Source organism: Anopheles coluzzii, chromosome 3, assembly GCF_943734685.1.
Source record: "Anopheles coluzzii chromosome 3, AcolN3, whole genome shotgun sequence".
Classification (NCBI taxonomy): domain Eukaryota; kingdom Metazoa; phylum Arthropoda; class Insecta; order Diptera; family Culicidae; genus Anopheles; species Anopheles coluzzii.
Genome location: NC_064671.1, coordinates 13,767,372 through 13,788,662, shown reverse-complemented (window position 1 = coordinate 13,788,662; position 21,291 = coordinate 13,767,372). Strand labels below are relative to the sequence as shown.

The 21,291-nt window shown below is 41.9% G+C and overlaps 2 protein-coding genes across 7 annotated transcripts in view; one reads left to right on the top strand and one right to left on the bottom strand.

Annotated features, from left to right (window-relative positions):
* Positions 1 to 21,291, top strand: part of LOC120955999 (probable G-protein coupled receptor CG31760) — a 75,636-nt gene that overhangs the window by 9,657 nt on the left and 44,688 nt on the right. For all 6 annotated transcript variants that reach the window (XM_040377316.2, XM_040377315.2, XM_040377314.2 and 3 more), the window contains exon 3: positions 5,566 to 6,426. The gene's annotated coding sequence lies outside the window, so the exon portion shown is untranslated. The remainder of the gene's footprint in view (positions 1 to 5,565; positions 6,427 to 21,291) is intronic.
* LOC120956000 (uncharacterized) lies at positions 19,672 to 20,484 on the bottom strand. The gene is made up of 3 exons (XM_040377320.2): positions 20,322 to 20,484; positions 20,121 to 20,210; positions 19,672 to 20,021 (listed from the first exon to the last, which is right to left on the bottom strand). The coding sequence occupies exons 1-3, from the start codon at positions 20,394 to 20,396 to the stop codon at positions 19,941 to 19,943; spliced, it is 246 nt and encodes an 81-aa protein (XP_040233254.2). The 5' UTR covers positions 20,397 to 20,484; the 3' UTR covers positions 19,672 to 19,940.

Below are 21,291 nucleotides of genomic sequence, written 5' to 3'. Positions count from 1 at the left end.
TGTAGTCTATCTAGGCACCTTGGTTTCGACATCAAATTGCGACATCAAATAAGCCCACCAGATATGTACACTCACTTTGAAAGTGGCTGGCTAATCACACGCATCAATTGATGCGGGATCTGGTTGCTGTGATGCATTATCTGACAGATATTTCGCCTCTCAAATAGTTCATTTCGCTGTATATTTCACCTCATGTGGCTGCGCGGTAACGCAAGCGACTAGTGTTGGATCAAGTAGCTCTTTGAAATGAGAGGAGTGAAACGCTTGCACTCATCTGAGTGAGCGCAGAGCCCGAGGTAGCTCCGCCGTGAGCAAAGAATGAAGGTACGATGTTTTTTCGCCTGTTTTCCGCAAGGATCGTGCTGTGCACACCCATTCAGTGGAGCGATAGAGCTTACTCCAAGTTGTGACACAAGATTTGGCATGGTATGACGTCATGTCAAGGTGAAAATCCTATAAGGCCCCATCATCCAGGCCCTTTGACAACTTTCAAACAGTAGCATCAGTCTGCCACCCAACCTTTACCCTTGAATGAAAAATCTGAACACAATCTATCTCAAAATTACCCCCCCACAGCTCAAACGTAATACGTGCGTGGGTTGAAAATGAAAACAAAATGATTGCCAAAATTGGGGAGAAAAAAACAGCAAGCTTATCGTGATTGGTGCACCTTAAAATGGCCTCCTTCCGGCTACACGAAACAGAAAACACAGACAACCCCTCCCCCCCACACACACACACACACATGAAAACGGGACGGAGCACGGAACAATACGAAACAAAAGGCTGGCAAAAGGCCAAGGCTAAATGTAACCGATAGCGCGACGACAGTGGCCGCAGCCGTCGTCGGGCGAGCATACTGCGGTACTAGCAGCAAAGCCTTTGTGAATGAAGAAAAAGTGAATTCGAACTTTCGGCCACCCCCGGGCTCTGGATGGGTGCGCCTTTTGTGTGCCACCACCACCGTGGCATTGGCAGGCGGTGGGCGGGGTGAAACGGAGCCGAAGGGCAGATTTGTTCACCGAGTTTTCGATTACCTTCCGTGGTGCGAGAAATTTAACAAATTTGTCGAAACGAAACTTTGGCCCAACCGGATCCAGTGGTGTGTGCGGAAACATGGCGGATGGGCCACGGCCGGATGCAAGCAGCTGCGCGAAAGAATTCATGGCTGAAAAGAAAAAGAGAAGAAAGTTGGGGGCGATAGCGGAACACGTAGTGGGCAGCCTACCCTACCGCCCACCGGATGACGACAACCGTCTCAACCGTCATCGATGACAACAAAGGAATCGGAGCGCGCTCGCGCCCGCGCACTTATGTAACGCTCTCCTCTTTGCGTTGACTTATGCTGTTCGACGTATTTCGTTTCACTCCAGTAGGGCGCTCCTAAACAACACCGCGGGGCATTCCACGGTTGATTGAAACATTTTTCCACTTGACGGTTTCACTACATTTTTTTTTGTATATCCTCTGAGCAATGAACGTGCACTAACCCTTATGGTGTGGGAGAGGGATGGAAAGGGATAACAGGGAAAAGGGGGGGGGGAGGAAAAGCTATTAAAAAGCAAGAATGAACGGAACGGAAGGGAGCACACGTTGAGCGTTAAAACCACCTACCCATTACTTGGAACGCTCCGACGGGACGTCAACCGAGCAGTTTGTGGGGACATTTTCCCTGCTGCTGCCTGAAGTTTCCTATTTCCTGCCACTGTGGCTGTAAGTGTGTGTGTGTGTGTGTGTGTGTGTGTGTGAAAGCTATTGTCTCAATTTACTTGACGGTAATGGGAAGCGGAGAAAAAGAAAAAGTCTACAATCGAAGGCTACAATCCAATCCGTTGTCGCTGCCGGAATGCCGATACCGATCTTGATAGGTTTTTTTTGTTCGTTTCTGTTGGACACGACGGGAAATTGGGACGGAAAAGGCAAGTGGAAGTGGAATCCTAAATCCAGCATCTTTCACCCAGACCAGACCGGACCGGGTTTCGTACGCCTGAGTGTGTCTATGTGTGTGAGTGTGTGTCTGTTTTCCGCGTCAGTTCGATTCCCGCGACGCCAAACTGGGTAAACACACTTGCTTAGTTTCACTTTAACAAGTGTCATCATCTTGGTGGTTCGCGATCCACTCGGCCTTCTCTCTCTTTCTCTCTCTGCCTTTTCCCTTTTTCAAGCTCTTTCTCCTGGCGGCAGGATTTGCGATGTCACCAAAAGAACGAGGCGAACGAAGCAAAGAGGTGGTGCGGTGAACCCTTTTCATGCTTGTTAACTCAATGGCTGCAGTTTTCCCTCCTCTTTTGGTTCCTTCTCTCCCACAAGCGCGGGCCGGTTTTGTCCCGCTTTTTTGATTGGGGAATGAAATTAATCGGATGATGGCAGAGACAGCCTTTCGGTGTGCCGTACCGGGAGCGCTGCTAGTTGCATCCGACGCTTACGCCAATCGATGCCTTTGGCCTACTTTCACACCATTCGCGCCCCGTTAACGATGGTGGCTGGGCGCTACTGTCCTTCGCTACCAGCGCTGCGCCCAGGATTTATCCGCTAATCATCCGTTTGTGCAATCAGTTCGGCCTGCTAGCAGCCGATTAGCAGTAGGCACTGCCGGATGTCACCGTACGGCACGGGAATGTGTGTTTTATCGCAAAATTCCACGCCTAATCAACTGATCAACTGATGTGCATGGTGAGGCATGGCTGCTGCTCCTTCCTTTCGGAACGGCTTGATTTCGAGAGGGCTGAAAGCATCCGGGCCTGTGAGAGTGGAGAGAGAGAGAGAGCACGCTCATTAGGCACGCGACTGTTGGAGGCAGCGGATTGGACTCTGCTCCTGCACGAAAAGCGAACATTATGGTCACACATTTTCCTTCCGCTCCCTCTCCGGTGCAGAAGCGTCTTTGGGGTGGACTAATTGGGAGAAGGAAAGTTGTTGGCGAGTGGGAGTTGAAGGATAATATTAGCTTTACGAACCAAGTGTTACTATATTTTGTCTGCTTTTGTGATGAGAATTTATCAACTTCTTTATTATTGTTTCATGGATTTTTAGGAAAAATACGTGTTTAATGCTCTTTTTATTTATTTATTGATTGATTTATTTATTTATTTATTTATTTATTTATTTATTTCTATATTTATTCATTTATTTATTTATGTGTTTATTTATTTATTTTTTATTTATTTATCTATTTATTTATTTATTTACTTACTTAACTGTTTGTTTGTTTGTTTGTTTATTTATTTATTTATTTGCTTATTTGTTTGTTTGTTTGTTTGTTTATTAAATTATTTGTTTATTTATTATATTTATTATTTTTATTATTTTATTATATTATTTATTTGGTCAAAATTTAACCATCTATAGCTACTCCAAATGATCCTGTCATTATTCTACATCATCCTATCGTCGCTCAATAGCGTTCGTTTGTCAAGCTCATCAAAACAGTTTCTTTAACAGCTCTATACCACACGTGAAGTGGAAATGGGAATTTTTCAAACTGAAGCTGAAGACTGCCTTGAACAATTTGTCACTGACGTTATTTTTCATCGCGGCTTCAATCATTCATGTCAAACCCACCTTTTTTTTTTGTTGCTCTAATTGAATATTCTACTTGCCACGAACCATTCATGATTAATGGCTTTCGATGAATCGATACTACCTACACCCATATAGACACGCACACACACTGAACGCTCTTCTTTGAAGCATAAAATTTATGGAAAGGATAATTTCTACGAATTAAAAATTGATTCCACATCAACACTATTAAAATACATTTGAACAGCACCGATGGACGCAGAAAAAGTGCGTCCGGCAGGTGCGTGTGCACCGCAGTGTTTTTAACCACCCAGCGAAGCAATTCCTAGCGAAAAGCTCACATTCATACCTACGCAATCAATGAAAAACGGATCTGTTTTTCTTTCCTCCATGGCTGGAAAATGTGTCCTTTCAAGTCCAGTCGCGTCCTACGCGCCACGAATGAATGAAACGCCATTAAGTGGAACTCATTAAAACACTATCACCATCGATCTTCTTTTTTTGTACATGCGGGAGGAAGGAGTGAAAGTGGTGGTTTTTGCAGCAGTGGAGCGAACATTTCCAAACGTGCTCAACCGCTCAATGCTCCTTTCATTAACCTAATTAATCTCTGCTGCCCTTCCACGCAATTTATTACCGGCGCGGATCAGGCGCATGTGTCCCGCAAAGGTGCGGAGGGTGGAGGAAGCAGTTGGTAGCCCAATTTTCACGCGGCCAGTGGACAGGTAAAACCCATCGCGCAACGCCAAACCATAATTCGACCGGCACATCGAATTCACCACCACATGGACCATTTTGATTGCACGCTATTTGTACCCGTTGGATGGGGAGAAAAGGCAAGAGTCGGGAATTTGGTGGGTTTGTAAAGAACAAGGCGCGACTTTCAAATTTCCTACCCGTGAACTGAAGGTGAACTTTACTCCATCAAGATCAGTTGCACCGAAGTGGTGTTTCGAAGAAATCGAACCTTTTCATCTCAAGATACGCGATGATAAAACGCGTTGGCGCTTAAAATACAAGCATTGACCCCATTGGTGGGCGTCGTGTAGGAGTGTTGCCCGATGGTCACGGTTTTTTTTAACTTTATTGCTGACTCCACGAAATTGCTTTGAATGCGTCATGCTTTCAAAAGAAGCGAGGATTTATTAATAGTTTCTTATTAATATGCTTCATCGAGGAGCCAGCCAACCGTTCGAGGTTCCATCTTTTAGGGTGTGTCGAGACGACGGATCGGGTGTTTCGGGTGTTTCCTGGTTTGTTTACCTTTATCAATTATCGTTTTTTCGCATTTTAAACTAGTTTTATTTCATGATACATTATGTGATTGTTTTCTAATTTTTAGCTCATTTTTTGCGACAAAGTGAAATGTATATTTTTGCATCGGTTTGATTGGTTTCAATTCGCTGTAATTTGTTTGATTTTGTTCGTGTTTTTTTGTTTTTGTTTTTGATTTTCCTGTTTGAATTTCATCATTTGTTTACATCTCATTTTGTAACCTTTTCTCCTTTGTTTATTTTTACCTTTTTGTTTATCTTTTTTCATATTTATAACACCTTTCCTTCCTATTTCTTTTTATGCATTTATTTTCACAAACCTTTGGAGGTAAGGTAAAGACACAGCCAATTGACGATACGAACGATTAATTATTGTTATTTTTAGAAATGATACTTTCATATTGGAAGTGAGCTTCATATGTTGGAAATTGGACTCTATTGGCACCCTTTTTGGACAGGCTCCTTGGAAATTCCTATTGGATTTGTCCAACAAGGGTGCTATAGAATCAAATTCCCATTACATTAAGTTCATCTTCTTCACGTTCACGTATGAAAGAGTCAATAAAGTGTCCCACAGCTATGAGAACTCCTGGGAAATTCTGTAAAGTGGCCTCTTAACATGGTTTTCTCTAGGGTTATGTATTAAAACAATGAAACATAGCTATTAAAAGCGCAAACATGATTTTTAAATGTAAATATACGCAAAATTCTCATTTTAAAAGATAAGTAAAATTAACTTTTATTTGCGATTCCACCCTTATCTTTCCAGAACACTAGCCAAGCACAGTTTCATCGGCCGTGAATAAACAACGTCGAAAAACTGCTACAACAATGTTCAAGTAACATGGTGTGAAAAACAAAACCCCCAAAACGCTTACAACCTACCAAAGCCCACCGAAAACAGTGCAACTACAAGGCCAGTGTTTGCCTGCTTGCCGAACGTCTTGCCACAGAGCGTTAACCTCATCCACACCTCAACGGCCCACATTACCAGCGGCACCATCAACGTTTAAGCTTCAGCACTTAGTGTGTGCGTCCGTATAGCTGTGTGTGCATGTGTGAGCCTGCATGTGTGCATGCGAGTTTATTTAATAATCATCAGCGTAGTAAAAGTGTGAATGTTCTGTAGTGTCGACTTGTGCTACGCCGTCGTGTGGCTTTTCTCGCTTCCGGTACGCCTAGGATAAAGTGAAATGCATATTTACCATCCGGTAACGTCTTGTGTAATGCGCGGTGTAATTGAGCAAACAATTAAATTGTACCACCGCCGCCAGAGAGTGACAGTGAGCGGTAGAAACTTAACTCAGCCGTGAAAAGAAAATCCCACCTTAGCAGCAGCACCAGCAACAACAAAAACGAAGCAAAAGGGTGGTGTGCAATCAAGGCGAGTGAGGTTGCGGTTGTTACCTGTGGAAACCCGATCCTTTCGCTGCAGGATTCGGAACGAATGTGGGGTAGCTGTCTCTACGCAAGATCGGAAGAGGAGCAGGTGAAGAGAGAAGAATAAATCTTAAACCTTGATTTAAGAGCCATCGTTTCCTGCTTTCCTCCTTGCTGTCGAAACGGGACGGGAAGGCATGCTCACGGCCGGATCTTCCCATCAGCTACTAGACATCCCGTGGACATGAGTGTAAGTATTACGCTTTTCGGTTACTTACTAATGCTACACGCGTTCAACACTGCACACTGCCACACCACTGTAACTGTGTGTGTGTGCGTTTCCCTCTCAGTACACCTTCATTTTACGGTCGGTTAAACGTGTGCGCTTTTCTTCGAATGAAATTGTGTTGCAAAATTATTCATTGAGGTGTGGTGCTTTTTACGTTCTCTCTCTCTCTTTTTTTTTTTGGTTTTGGCTTACCTTTCGCCCAAAATTGCTTTTACCAAACGGAGAGGCAAATTAATTGGGTTCACCATCTCGCACCCACGCTACCAACTCGAATAAATGATGAAAAGTTAAAGCAGTATATCAAAAAAAAAGTTTCCCAACTTGCTCGCGCTGTTTTTTTTTTTTTTTTTTACTGCGCGATGTCGCCACAACAGAAACACGCCATTGTCGTACGCAGCCAGTGCCGTTGTCGGTTACGTACGCAGCCATGCTGTTTTCGTACCACGCTTTGATCATATTCCCGCAAGCCCCCGCCCGTAGATGGCGGCAAAAGGCGCAAGCAAGTGTGTGTTGAGTTTTAGAGGAGGAACGGTGGCTAAGCGATGGGGTACGAGGGGGAAGCTGAAAATGTTTTCAAATAAATTATACCCAACGTTTTAGCTCCACGGTTATTTTTTTTTTTTTGGAAGATGCTTTGGTCGTGAAACTCAACTGGCGGTGGCGTGGAGTTCTTTTTTTTTCTCTTGTTTATGCTACCATCATCAGTTCAGCGGCTCAAATCAGCACCTGCCCGTGCTGACTGAGTCTTGTGAAGTGGAAAAATGTGTCACATTTGGTGCACTGCTACCGGAATTGTTTGTGTGTGTGTGTCTCGTAAAAATTTAGTCCCTGTCTTAGCACACATACACACACACACTCACTCAAAAGCAAAAGGGCGGTAAAGGTATACTTCGTTCGCAATCGTTCGCCATAACTGCTCGGAACGAGGCTAGGCACTCCGTGCCGTGCGACTTCTTTCCCATGACGTTTAATTTCCTTTCAAGTGTGCAAAATTTTACGACCACCACTAACGCAAGGAAACGCGCACCACTGTTGTGCAAAGAAGGCACAAGGAGTATTTTTATGACTGTTTTGATCGTTTGCAGTGTGTGCATTATTGGGTTGGAATCTTTTCAAGGAGCTTTACTGGCATTTGTTTCACCTTTTCAAACTGTTGACGTTGGTTTTTTTAAGTGAAAAGTAATGTTTATTTCTTTCTTTGTAAAAGATTTACTTTTAAAATAAGCTTTCTTCTAGTACTTTTTGGTGTTTTTACGCTCCTTTTTGTCTTACACGACTGTTGATCGCTAAGAATAAGATTTCATTCAATGACCTCAAATTGTATGTAAAACACAAAAATCGCCTTTGATTTGTGAAATACTCTCAACAATTTTCATTTTTCATTTTTTATTTTAAAAATGTGTGCAAAATTGTAAAAATAAAATAAAAAAATAAAAATGCAAAATTGTAAGCATGGTTTTATTACAATTTTTCAAGCCTGAAAACATACCACTTTGTGTCCACAGATCACAGATTATCGATTTTTCTTATTTTATATCGATTGTTTTCTGAAGTTGTCATTCTAAAATAATATAAAATATTCAAACACAATTATAAATATGTATATATCATTATAACTGATTTGAAACACAACCATCAAAATACCAATAGGATTATTTAGACAAAATTCAATCAGGCAGTGCAATCTGTGAATACAACAAAGTAATACAATTGGAATTGGACGTATATCGCAAATTTCAACCAATTACGCTGCAAAATGTATCTTTTCTGACTTACAAAAGCAAACATATCTAAATAAATGCTTTTTAAAATTATTTTAAAACATCATAGCTTCATAGGCGTTCGACAAGGAAGCTGGTCATGGTGAAAAGGTTTGCTATACCTATTTAAACTATCCAAATAAAACTATTTATGAAATAACATGTAATATTTATGTTATGTATTTCAAAAATTAATTACCTAGAAGACTTTAACACTGGAGCTTATTTAATAAATAATCAATGCAATGAAATATATGATGCAATATTTAACCAGTGTTATAAGCAGTGGTCTCCAATCCATGATCCGTGGCGTCAACGCGCAATGATGCGCGAAAAAAATGATTTTTTAAAAAGAAAAGCTTATACGTTTCGTGCAAAATTTATTTCTCACAATTAAGAGTAAATGTTCATGTTTAAAATAAGATTCAAACATATTTTTGATCGAAAAGTTTTGAACTAAGTCTACAAAATATGTCACCTCAATGTATGTGAGCCACGGTAAATGTATTTTCAAAGCCAAGAGGTCCGCAATACCAAAAAGGTTGTTATATAGAATCGAAAATATAATACAATCACTTAAAAATCAATAATTGATCAGTAGTTTGTACTAGAAAAAAAACAATTAATGTATAAGTAAAAAAATCGCAAACAAAGTACGAAAATATGAATGTGCATCAATTTCAATGATGGCATTTATTCAAAAGCCGAGCATTATTCAAAAATTACACTTTTGTAACACATGATTTATGCGCTTCACAATCGTTGCAGAGTTACAACATCAACACACGTAAACACACATATCAAAACTCAAAAAATCCCTGAGGCACAAAACCACTTTCCCATACACAGAGTAAACATATAGGAACACTGTTGCGTTATACAGTACGTAAGAAGTACGTGTCCAATCCGTAGAAACGTGTACGCAAAGATTGCATGCTGGCATACTGCCAGCATAGCCTAGAAGGCTATGAATATTAAATAGACAAAAAAAAATAGGTAAAAGAACATGGAGATGACCTTTAGAATTTAACCAATTGACTGTGCAACAAATAAAAAAACAACACAGCATCTTTAATGTCAAAGCTCACCAGCGCACATGAAGCAACACAGAAAAGAAGCACCAAGACGGTGGGGACCATACCGGCTGCCAGTAGTTAGTGACGCCAAGACGCAAACAGAACAATCGACAAAACTTTTTCCCCATCGTTACACACAGAAGCTTTGGGATTGGTGGTGGGTCAGCCATTTTTTGTTGTTGCTCTTATTGTGATTGCAGGATGGGGGGATGGGAGGTAGGTTCTTAATACCCACGGTCATCTAGGGAGCATTAATTTGTAGGCACTGTTGCGCCCTAAATCGGATTTGCCTCCGTGCCTCCCGATTCGGAATTAACATTCTGCGGTCAGCTGCGGAGCGGGCAAGGGGGAACGATGCGTACACGACGACCGTGGAATGCATAATTTATGCCGAAAATTTGCTTTTGCGCTGATGCGTTTTGTAAATAATGTACCAGCAACGCACCAAACCAGTGCCCGAGTGAGTCGGTGTGTGTGTGCAGGGGTTTGTGTTGGTGTGGAAAAGCCAAAATAAACCATACCGCGCTTATAAAGTGCTTTTCGCTGTAACATAGAAGCAAGGGACAATGGTTTACTGTTCTATTTCCTACTTTTTTGTTGCTGTTTTCTGGCTGTTGGTTCGCTCGTTGCGCCTCGACCACCATAAACATAAATCAAACGCTTCTGCGTGCTTCTGCGTAGCCTAGAGCTTTACATTTTGAGTAGTATTTTAACACGGCTGCGTTTTCGCTAGTGAATACGCTATCGAAAGCGCAGCTCGAACGTATTTCGCTGTAATGGTCGATACTGATCGGCGCATATTCCTATCATTAAATTAATAAATAGTAATTGAATTCAATCTCCCTCTGCCCGTCGAATTTCACTGTAATTTTATTCATTCTGAAAAGCTTTTCAGCTTCCGTGTACACCGAACAGTGTACCTTCCCTTCGGAGCTCCTTTCGCTTCCCTGTGCCACCGGAAGGACAACGAACGCAAATCAAACAATAAAAACCGGTCGGTGCTTCCGGTCGGCGGGGAGGCGAGGCGCATTGTTCCGCCGTATCGCCGCGGGCGCACCGGCCCACCCCATTGCAAATGGGCTTCGAGCCAGCCCACCAATCTCCTGCCGACAGTGGTGTGTCCCATGTAAACAAAATTATCGGGATTACAATTTCGGAGCAAAAATGCAAAAACCCTCGCATTGGGAAGCAGTGGTGCAGATGTCGGAGAGCACTGGCGGAAATGTTAGTATCTTGTTCCGTTGAATTTTACATGGAATTGGTGTTGCAAAGGAAGCAAAAAATCAAGGGCCCCCGAAATTCCGAAAAGGACAGCCCAAAAAACCCACTGACAACGATTTACTCCCAAGGACAGAGGGTGAGCTTTTTTTTGCTTGCTCTCTGCCTCTGTTTTCTCTCTACCATTTAACAACGAACCGTTTCCATGACAATGGGGAGGAAAAAACGGTTTTCGATGTACTGGCGTTTTGTTTGTATTCATCAGGTGTTGAGCGGGCGCGTTCACGGCGATCACGTTGTGCCCGCGAATCGAGCTCCATTTTGTTGCTGTCATAGAATCGCAGTGTGTGTTTTTGTGAGGTTGTTGAGCCGCCTCCTGTCATCTGTTCGATGATTAATTTTCGGTCGAATTTAAGGATGCAGTGAGGTGTGGAATATTTTCGGTAAAATGATTCGCACGAAATAAAAGCGACATTTCCCCGAAAACAAAACATGCTTCGTTTTGGCAAAATTGTGAAATTCTAGTATAATACAAATTCCATTGCCTCCATTGTACTTTGGCAGAGGCATGTTTCAGAGATAATTATTCTGAAAATACTAAGCATTTAGAGTATGATTTAATAACTAGTGGGAGCTGAGTTCTCAACTTACCACCAATATGCCAGTCCATTAGCAAAAACAGGCTTTATAAAAATGCCTAAAATGCTGCAATTCGCATTACACAACGTAACTATTAAGCTTATGTCTGACTCGTTTGACTCATTTTGACGATATAATTTGAAATCAAGATCAACTGTTTCGCTATGTTTTATTTAGTTGATAAAAGAGTCTATACAGGGTCTCCCACGATTCAATTTCAATTTTTGATGGGTTCCCATGTTTTTTTGGTGCGTTCCCACGATTTTTTGACTGTTACTCAGAATTTTTTGGTCCAATTGTATTGATATCCAATCGGAAAATAGCAATAAATTATGGGAACGAAACAAAAATCTATGGGATTCGATAACAAAATGTTGGGAATGCACCAAAAAAGCATGCGAACTGACCAATAAATCGTGGGAAACCCTGTAAATTGATGCAAATTTGACATAATCTTACATTTTTCTTTTGTTAGCCTTTTTATTATTAGCCTTTTATTTTGTTGAACAATTGTTTAATTCCTCTAGTAATATGGTCTCATCTCCAAGCAATACACATCACTCGTAAGACCCTGATTAATATAATATCCATTAAAGCTTGGAACTGTAAATGGAATCATCATAGAATTTGCATAAAAATTATCCTGCGATACGACCTACGGTAGCACTGTAAGATATTCTCATCGATTTTTTATCTCTGGTATCAGTCATGTAGACAATGTCACGACTATGACACCTAGAATCTGGCTCCGCCTTGGTAAATAAGCATGGGGGACAACATTATTTGGCTTCAAGGGACAAATGACTATAAACGGGATTGTAAAGCATAATGAGATAGTTCTTAACTGATATGCATCTGATGAGTTATGTTAGAGATAAATATCGTTATGCATAATGATAATTTGACGTTGGTAAGAACAATGGTTAGTTCTCAATCTAGCGTCACTTAGGACTCATTGTGTCATTTTTAACGAAACAAAAATTTATTGCAATTCATCACTAATATTCAGTTATAATTCTAAGCAATGGAATAAACATGCCTGAAGCTCATCAACATGGAACCAAATGGTTTTTTCTCTTGCAAAAAAATGACACCCATGGTAAAATTATTAATGGATCATTCCGCCTTCGGCTTGATGGCCAAAGCTGCCATACCACATTCAAAGACCTTAGCTTTATTCAAATTTGTTGCCTTTTGTTATATTTTTCGCATGTACAATCTTTCTTGCCACCTATTCCACGAACTCAAGCCAAAGTTATGAATATAATGGGTGTTATATTACACAATGTAGGTTTAACAATGCATGAGCATTTGCATTACATATTTTCGATCTGTAAACTGACACATGATAGCGAATGTTTTGTTCCTTCTACGGGGAAGCTCGAGAGCTAACGAGAGTTTTTTTATTAGACCACCTAAACAGCTGCTCCAAGCTCCATCACCGTCCCATGTAAGGCTTCAGATCAATGAATACAAATACAACTTAAACCCATGCTATGCTGCGCAAATGTAACAAGCAAAAAAAATAATATAAACAATTACCCATGGCTTCAATGATATACCTACACACCATGTGGGTAGGTAATCGTATGAAATGTAAACGATACAACACGCCCCGTTGTTATCCCTTTTAAAGCCATCCCGGTGCGTGTGAAACACCTGGTGCAGCTCTTTCAATTTCAAAACCTAGTATCGCCGCACCAGCAAAAGGGTTCTTAACTTCGTAAGGTTGCGTCGCGCAACACAGCAGCAGTGCCGAGAACCCAATAACCCTTACCCATGATAACATTATCAACTGAAGCCAACCGAAGAAGCTACATTGATTTTACAATAAGCTCTCTGCACCAGACGGTGATGGAATTTATACATTGATTCTTTTCTTTTCCTTTTTATGCTTGGTGTAATACCGATACCGAGCGTGGGTGGTGTCTAGATTTTGGTATCACCTAACCGTCTGCTCAAAAGTGAATCCATAGTTATTTGGAAGGGCGACGAGCCGGTTACCAGGTTAACAATAATCCCAGCTTTTCCACGCAAGTCCCATACTGGGAAGGAGGCGGGATGCTGTCCAAAGTGAAAGCTGTCGGTAGTTTTCCATGGGAAGCCTTTCGAGCATAAATCAAGCAACCGGTGTTAGGTTTCACGTACGTTGTATTAGCAAGAGAAGGGAGAAATGGTGAAGGACAAGCGGAGAAAAAAAAAAGAATGCATAATAAAGAGTCTGTTCATGCGGAAGAGACGAAATTTAGATAAGCAGAAGAGAAAAATGATTTTTTTCCTCTCCACCAGGGCTCCATTTTGACTATTTCACCTGCACAATGGGTGCGAACCCAACACGAACCCAGATCATTTGCATCACAGTACTATTCCATGGTCGGCCAGCTTTTTGTCATATAGAAAGCAACGGAAGCAACCAACAACAACAACAAAACATAAAAGCTCAGCATGCGCACCTTCACCGGAAAGCGCTTCGCAATAAAAATTGCACGGTTTTTTGGCAGCACCGGAATCACACATACACACACACACAGACACAAATTGAATATTACACGTCGCATGAATATATTGAACGTTTCTGTTCTTTTCATTTTTCTTCTTATGCCTTCCCTCACTCGTTTTGGTTTGTCGATTTTCCGCAACGCCGCAAACGCAAAAGTTGTTGGATCGTCCCTGCGGCCCGGCTGCTCGCGGCGGGGGTAAGCTTTGGCTTTTCCTTTTCACCTCCTAGGGTGTGTGTGTGTGTGTGTGTGGAGCTTTGGGATATACTGGAGCGAAATTGAATAAAAAGATTTATGCTTTTCACACACCGAGGGCCACATTTTCGATACGATGGGACGCGCGCCACCTTGGCAACGCTCGAGAGCATTGGCCCGGTTGGATCAATTCGAGTGTGTGTGGTAGGGCAAACATTGCGAACCAGCATCCCAGCGACAGCGCTCGCACAATATTCAATCTGGCAATCCGAAACGCTGCCAATTGTACAATCCCCGTCGTTAAAATTCGTTTCCATCCGCACGGAAACGAACCGCTGGCAATGGTGCACACCTTTAGGGGCCAAAACCACTTCCACCGTCCACCGGGCTTAAGCGTCAAGAGGTCGTTAAAGTTTAACAGCGCGCATTGGTGCGTGGCTCTCAATTTGCTTCAAAATTAGCTCGTGTTCCATGCTGCTCTCTTTGCACACTCTGGATGGGAGATGAGGTCGTGAGAGGATTACGTGCTTTGCAGCGGGTGTAGAGAGGTATTACCAATGGTCAAGGCATATGTTGGTCGATAGTGGCTTTTTTCCGGTAAATCCCTGGAGAATTTTGAAGGTTGGATTTTGTTATATTTGCTAACGAAGCGTATAAGATAACAAGCTGGTGATAACGATGCTTGGAACGATATGATTGTAGTTTTGCTTGGAAGGCTCATGCATCCTACCAACACCTCCCTTTTTTGCTGGCTGCTTGGGCTGGTTCCAATAACATTGTAAGCTATGTCCTTATCTCTGTTTCTAGACTGAATCACTATATGTAGTCTATCTACCTCTTAATCTTTGTTCATGTTCTGTCCCAGTGTTTCTCATCGTTATGATCATGGTTCTTGTTGTGGCTTTGGAGTAAGACGTTGTTCTTGTGCAAGTCTAGTCTACCTGGCACATGATCCACTGGTTCTCTTCTCTTAACAGAACAAAAGCTGTAGTCAACATAAAGAGATTGTATGTAGAAAATGACCGAAAATTTTGAATGCCGAAATTTGAGTTTAGTTGTGAACATGGTCCCAGTTGCAGTCCAGATTATAAACTCTGTGGTGGACAGGATCACTGCTTCTGTTCGTGCAGCTTAATATTGTGCGTCCTGCTGCTCCCTTTTTTCTTATTCTAAATGTATCTGATCTCTTTGTATTCTTCAACAAGACATAAATGCCTCACCAATGCGCACGTTTACAGTCTAGGTCTGCCTTTAGCCACAAGTCTGTCATGATGTGACACTTACTATCGGGTATGAGCAGATTTGCGATATCAATTTGAGGTTTTCCTCCCCGGGCCACACCGTTTTCTCATAGCAAAATTAGCAAACGAAAGTATTAACGCCACGAAGTAGACTAATGTTGACTCAAAAAGGATCACCGTTGCTCTAGCAAATGGAACCAAGAGGAACTTTGTAAAGTTGATAGAGTTTAAATTGTTTAATCTTTTGTCAATAGTTTTGTAAGGCCCACTGATTTTACAACAATTAATTGACTGAAGACTGAAGAACTGAAAGCGGAAGAACTGAAGACGGAAGAACTGAAGGCGGAAGACTTAAGGTGAAACGCTGAAGATGTTGCCGAAGCAACGATCCAAAGCAGAATGGTTCTTTATTGTGACACTTCATACGATCGCACAGTTGACATTATTATGGTCATAATCCGTTCGAATAATTTGACACTATGGTCATGTCAGAGGTCAAATTTGCCGGATTTAACAGTTTGTTTGTTTGTTTTTTTCGCTTTGGTAAGGAGCTTCAAAAGTGGTTCATATCTTAGTGTCAATAGTAATCAATGGATACTAGAAATTCTCATGCCTTCATGAGATGTTTTGATTCAATTTTAAGAATTTCATGAAATAATCCATTGGGCTGTCACAAAGATATTCCTCTCATACTATCTTTATTCTTGCTAGCTATTTGAACAAGTAAAGTTCCTTTCTCCTGGAAGCAATTACTTCGCTTAAGAAGATTTTTCCCCCCATAATCCAAAGTAAGTCAAACCACCCAGAAAACCTGTCCCTCTTCCATCCACTTCAGAAAACCGATTCCAGGCAAATTATTACGAGCGCTACCGAATGCGATTCAAGGATGAGATCTGTCTCCAAGCGATGCTGCATTAATATCCAAGGTCTCGCAAACAACTGACCGGAAATGTCCCCGAGTTCCAGCGCAGACGGAACGGACAAAAAAAAAGCATTTCTTCTATCCGTTCTCTACAGCGATTGTGTTTGCATCCGATTCCATCCTTCCTTCGCCGTATTGTTTTGTTGCTACCAGAAGAGGGAAGTTTTTCATCCTCCCTCGCTCTCTCTCCAAGTGGCTCGATGTTTCTCGATTATTGCTGACGCGTCACGCGTTCCTTTCGTTCGTTTCGGGCGCTTCTTGCTGTCCGACTTTTACGGATGGTCAGTGATCCGTCGGGTATGCGAAAGGTTCCCAACGCCCAACAGCAAACAGAGCGATAGTCGATAAAAGCAAACTAGACGAGAGCGATTTGGCAACACACCCGCATCTTTGCACAGTCGAGACTTCGATTGATGATAGCGAACCAGACGATCTGCAAAACGACCTCCCCCAAGTGAATAGCGCTCTGATAGCGTAGCCCATATGCTATATTCTTGCTTGCCCTTTTCTGGGAAGGGACGTTTTACCATTTCAAGTATTATTGTGATACTACGGGTTGGTTGCTCTTTTTCGCTCCGTCTTGCTGGGGGGGAGGGGTGTCGGAAAGAAGGGAGGAAAAGTTTCCTTTTTCCAATAATGCCACACTCAGGCTCATCCTTTACTCGCGTGGCTTACAAGGGCGAAACTGTTTGTGTTGCTCTCACATACATCCCATCGTGCGGAAAAGTGACGACTCTTGACCGTTTGTACGAGAAAGGGGAGGTGTGCAATATTGCTTTTGCAGAGCTTTTTTTTTTGGTGCGATCCATAAGATGCTGCCTTCCCCTCGCCAGTAGCTCAATGGCTCAATGACAAAACATTCCCATCCCGAAGTGGCAATTATGCAATCGTTCGTTCGCTCGCTCGTTCTTTTGTCCAACACCATCGTCACCTCGACATCATCCTGTCCTCTGCGGTGCTTCGGCAGCACATTTGAAGGTGCACACAACTTGTTCAACTGCAAGGAAAGGCCTCTCAGCTCAGGCCAAGAGTCCGTCTGTCGGTTCTTTCACGGCGGGGAAACACTTTTGGCGCATCCATCCACCTTCCAAAGCATCTGCTTCGCAGTGGTACACCAAACGGCTCTATACAATGTAGCACCGCCAGCAGACCACCAGATTCGCTACCACTTCTGTTTGGGGCACGAGGAAAACAAAGGGGTTGGGTGAAATCTCTAATCCTCAGCTCACCGACACCAAGGACAGACAAAGTGGGGGGGCGAAGAAGCAAAAAAAGGCAAAAAAGAGTCCCCTCCAGATCCCATCCACTGAAGCACCATCATCTGGGGGGAATAGATTTTCCGCGTTAATGAACTTTTCATTCCGCAAAATACGACGAATGGCGGTGATGATGGCGATGATGAGCATGATGAGGAGCATGTTCATAAATGACCTTTCAAGTGCTAGCGCTCGCGTTTTTTCGTCTACGCGCGCCGCGTGTCCCTTCGCAAGCGCAATTTATGTTTTCAATGTTGCTCGTTCGGTGTCGCCTAACACGCTGTACATTGCTGAAATCCGTTTCGCTTGTCTGATTTTCTTTTCGTTTTTCTTCTTCTTCTTCTTCTTCTTCTTCTTCTTCTTCTTCCTATTCAACTCCCACTTTTCCGCAACTCGCTCGTCTCTGTCGTGCGTCTGCTGAAAGATTTCCCTTACTTTCAAGAGCGATTAGCCCTCAATTAGCTTTAAAGCGAGAAGATTAAGTGAATCAGCCTCGATCGGCTCGAGAAGACGAATTTTGGCGCGGGACTGGGTAAATGAAAAGTTTGCGCTTCACAAGATATACCGGTGGATACGGGGGAGCGGTGGCGGTGCTGCGCTGCGAAGGCAAAACCTTCTAACATCTCTTTATCGTTCTTTTTTATACTTTTGGTAAGGGGAAATGAGGATGGTTTTTTCGACTGTGTGTGCTACAGCGAGCGCTTAAGCCGGTTTGGTGTGACATTCATTTAACAGGGTGTACACCGTATTTTATGTCAAATAGTAAAAAGTTTGAATGACGTACAAGCGGGTAATTAAATTTGTGACCTCTTTATGTACATAAAGCAATAGGCTTTCAGACACCAGGTTGGAAGATTTAAACTGAAGGGTTAATGGCAAAACAACGCTAAACTGTGCTCATAGACATTAACATCTTAAAACTCGCGTTAAACGTTAAAAAAATTACAAACCAAGTTTACTTTTTATGTATTTTGTTTTAAAACAGTTTCAACTGTGAATGTCAACTATGAATTCTGACTAACCGCAAATCAAAAATTTTACTAAATTTATTAAATTTGTTCAATCAAACCAATAAAATCGTTTGGTAATGCTTTAATAGGCTAATTGGCTCAAGTTCTGTATAAAAATTAATAAAAAAGGGTACTGTTAAAATAAGGTTCACACGGGTACAGGTTTACTGTTTGTATAGCAAAAAGTTATTGGAAATGGATAAGTGTTGTAGAAATGGATTGATAAAACATGTGATTTATGGATCTTTAGTTTCCGATCTTTAGTTTGTTTGTAAAGATCCATTATTCAGAACTTTCAAAGACTCGTTAAGATATCTGTGTTCTGAAATTAACCAGGACGTTTTCAAACAAAACCAATATTTCCGACAATAAGAAAGCATAATTTTGCTTAATCTTCTTCTTTTTGGCTCAACAAGGCTAGCAACAAGGCTCAAGGCCTGTACCCACCAGTGAAGTGAGCTTGGCTTTCAGTGACTTATTGTTACCATAGCTGGATAGTCAGTCCAACGTATGGCGGCACGGTCTATTTGGGGCTTGAATCCATGAAGGGCATGTTGTTAAGTCGTACGAGTTGACGACTGTACCATGAGACCGGCAATTTTGCTTAATATGTAGCTTATGTTTTTACATCATTTGTAGCATTAAAAATGAGATAGAAAATCATACATTATAAACGAAATCGTAGTCGATTTGTCTATTAAAAAAATGTTTATTATGAAGTAACATCACAAGACAGTCTGATGTGCCGTAAATCAAAAACTAGAAAGATATGTTTTGCTATTCATCATCACAAAAATATTGTCAATGGTTATGTATCCTTCATAATTCTGACATTTAAAGAAATCACAGTTGCTCCGATGGGAAAAACCAGTCGCCGAAGTATATAATCTTGATGGAGAATAAAACTTTGCTCGTAACGTTTTGCAATGTTCTTTCTTTCTCTCTCTCACTCTCTCTCACTCTCTCTCTCTTTCTCTCTTTCGCTTTCTTTCTTTCTGTCTCTATTTCTCATTATTTGTCTCATTCCTCCTACTGTTGCTATTGCTGCCAACTCGTTCGCTTTTTGACATTTGCAGTGAGTTATGTCACAAGCTGGGAGTTGGTAAATTACTTCCATGAATGCAACAATTCGACCCTTTGATGATTGAGTCTTGCGGTAAAGGTCAATCATTGATAGATTACCTTTACCAGAAGCGAAGGTTGATGAGCAGCAATCTCCTTCGCATAAACCTTCATTAATATTTCAGCAGCCAAAGTTACACAGCAGGAGAAAGACATGAGAGTGGCTCTGGGAATTCACTTCCATTAAGGACTAATCAACATAAGCAACGAAATTAGTATGGAAAATATTGAAGAGGATTTATTTTATTTACGAATAACATAAGCATTGATTTCTGTTGTAAATTTTCCTTCCGTTTATTTTACTATAAAAGTTCGCTTAAATGTTTGAGTCATTTCAACTGCAATTTTCATTTGACCAACGTCTGGCACTGATTAAACCGCTTGAGTAATGCAACCGCTTATCTCGTAAACTGCACCGCACTGCATTAATTAGACAAGACAAATCCTGACCATCATTTCAAATGCATCCTCGCTCGCACAACACCTTGCACAAGACGCACCGACGGTCCTGCCGATGATGGTTCCAGCAGAGCTCCACTCACAAGAAACATTCTGTAATAAAGCCGTCTGAACAGCGGCCAAACTTTCGCTTGCAGTCCTCACAGCTATTGATGGTCGTCTGCAAAAGATGAACGCCCAGCCATGTTTACTTCCCGTTGCGTTCCTTTGCAAAAGCACTCAACCGAGCAGCAAATGAAAGAAGAGAAAAAAAGCTCACCTGTCCGTCGCACGAAACGCCCTTCCGGTTGAGATAGCCGTAGCCACAGTAGCGTGCCCCGATGCTTTTACATCTCGCACAAGTCGGCGCCTATTTAGAAAAGAGGAATTATACAAACGGAAGTATGATTGCAATGTGCGCGTTAGAGAATGTAGGAGGGGGGATCCTATCTACGGTTGCATGTTCTGCTGCAATACTCACGTAAGCAAACACCATTGCATCCGCAACGGCTGCCGTGCACAGCAGCACTGCCAGAATAATGCACACCTGCTTCATGTTTGCTACACTTTAGGCACTTGTGACGGCGTTCAGCTCTGGATCGCACTGGATCGAATTAAACACCGGCAGCACACTGACGAGCATCCGAACCGGTCGCGAGACTTTTTATACTCCGCATTTATCTCACCGCGCACCTTGCCATTCTCCAGCGAGCCGAGGGGATTCACACCGAGATGGGGAGTTTTATCTTGCGTTGGCCGGCGGTTATTGACGGTACCCTAACGGGGATTTTTATGCGCAATTCGAGAAGAAAAGAAAGTGTTGCACGCTTATGCGTGCCTTGAAATGGGTCTGAAGAAGACGGCAATAGAGGTGTAGGTTTTTATTTTCTTTATGGAATTGCATGCTTTGTTCCATATGTTTTATGATTATGTTTCAATTGCGAATAATCATGCTGAAGCACAACAAATCCATGTTTAAACTTTAATCTCGAATGATATATTATTAAAAATCATCTTGACGGTTTTAATGCTTCAATCACATCTAGAGTGTTCAAGAAGAAAGGTTTATCAGTATGAGGTTTGATAATGTTTAAACAATAATCAATGACCTTCATCTTACAGTCTAGAATCAGATCCGGGTTCTCACAGTGTAGTTACTTCTACCGGATATACATGTCGACAAATCTCTTCATTACACCTTGAGTCAGAAATCATTTTGCAACAATTGATTAGCAATCCTCCTGTATTGTTGACTACCGAGTCCAAAGATTAGATTAAGTTCAATGATAAGTTGGCTGATTCATTCTCAAAGAGCCAAAATGTCTGGGGGAACCTACTTCCAAGCGCTAAAGATTGCTGTTTGAACAGGCCAGTCGTCGTTGATAACGACCAGGGAGATAAAGTAGGATATACTTTTATGTTCAATTTATCGCTCTATGTCTATATTCTAA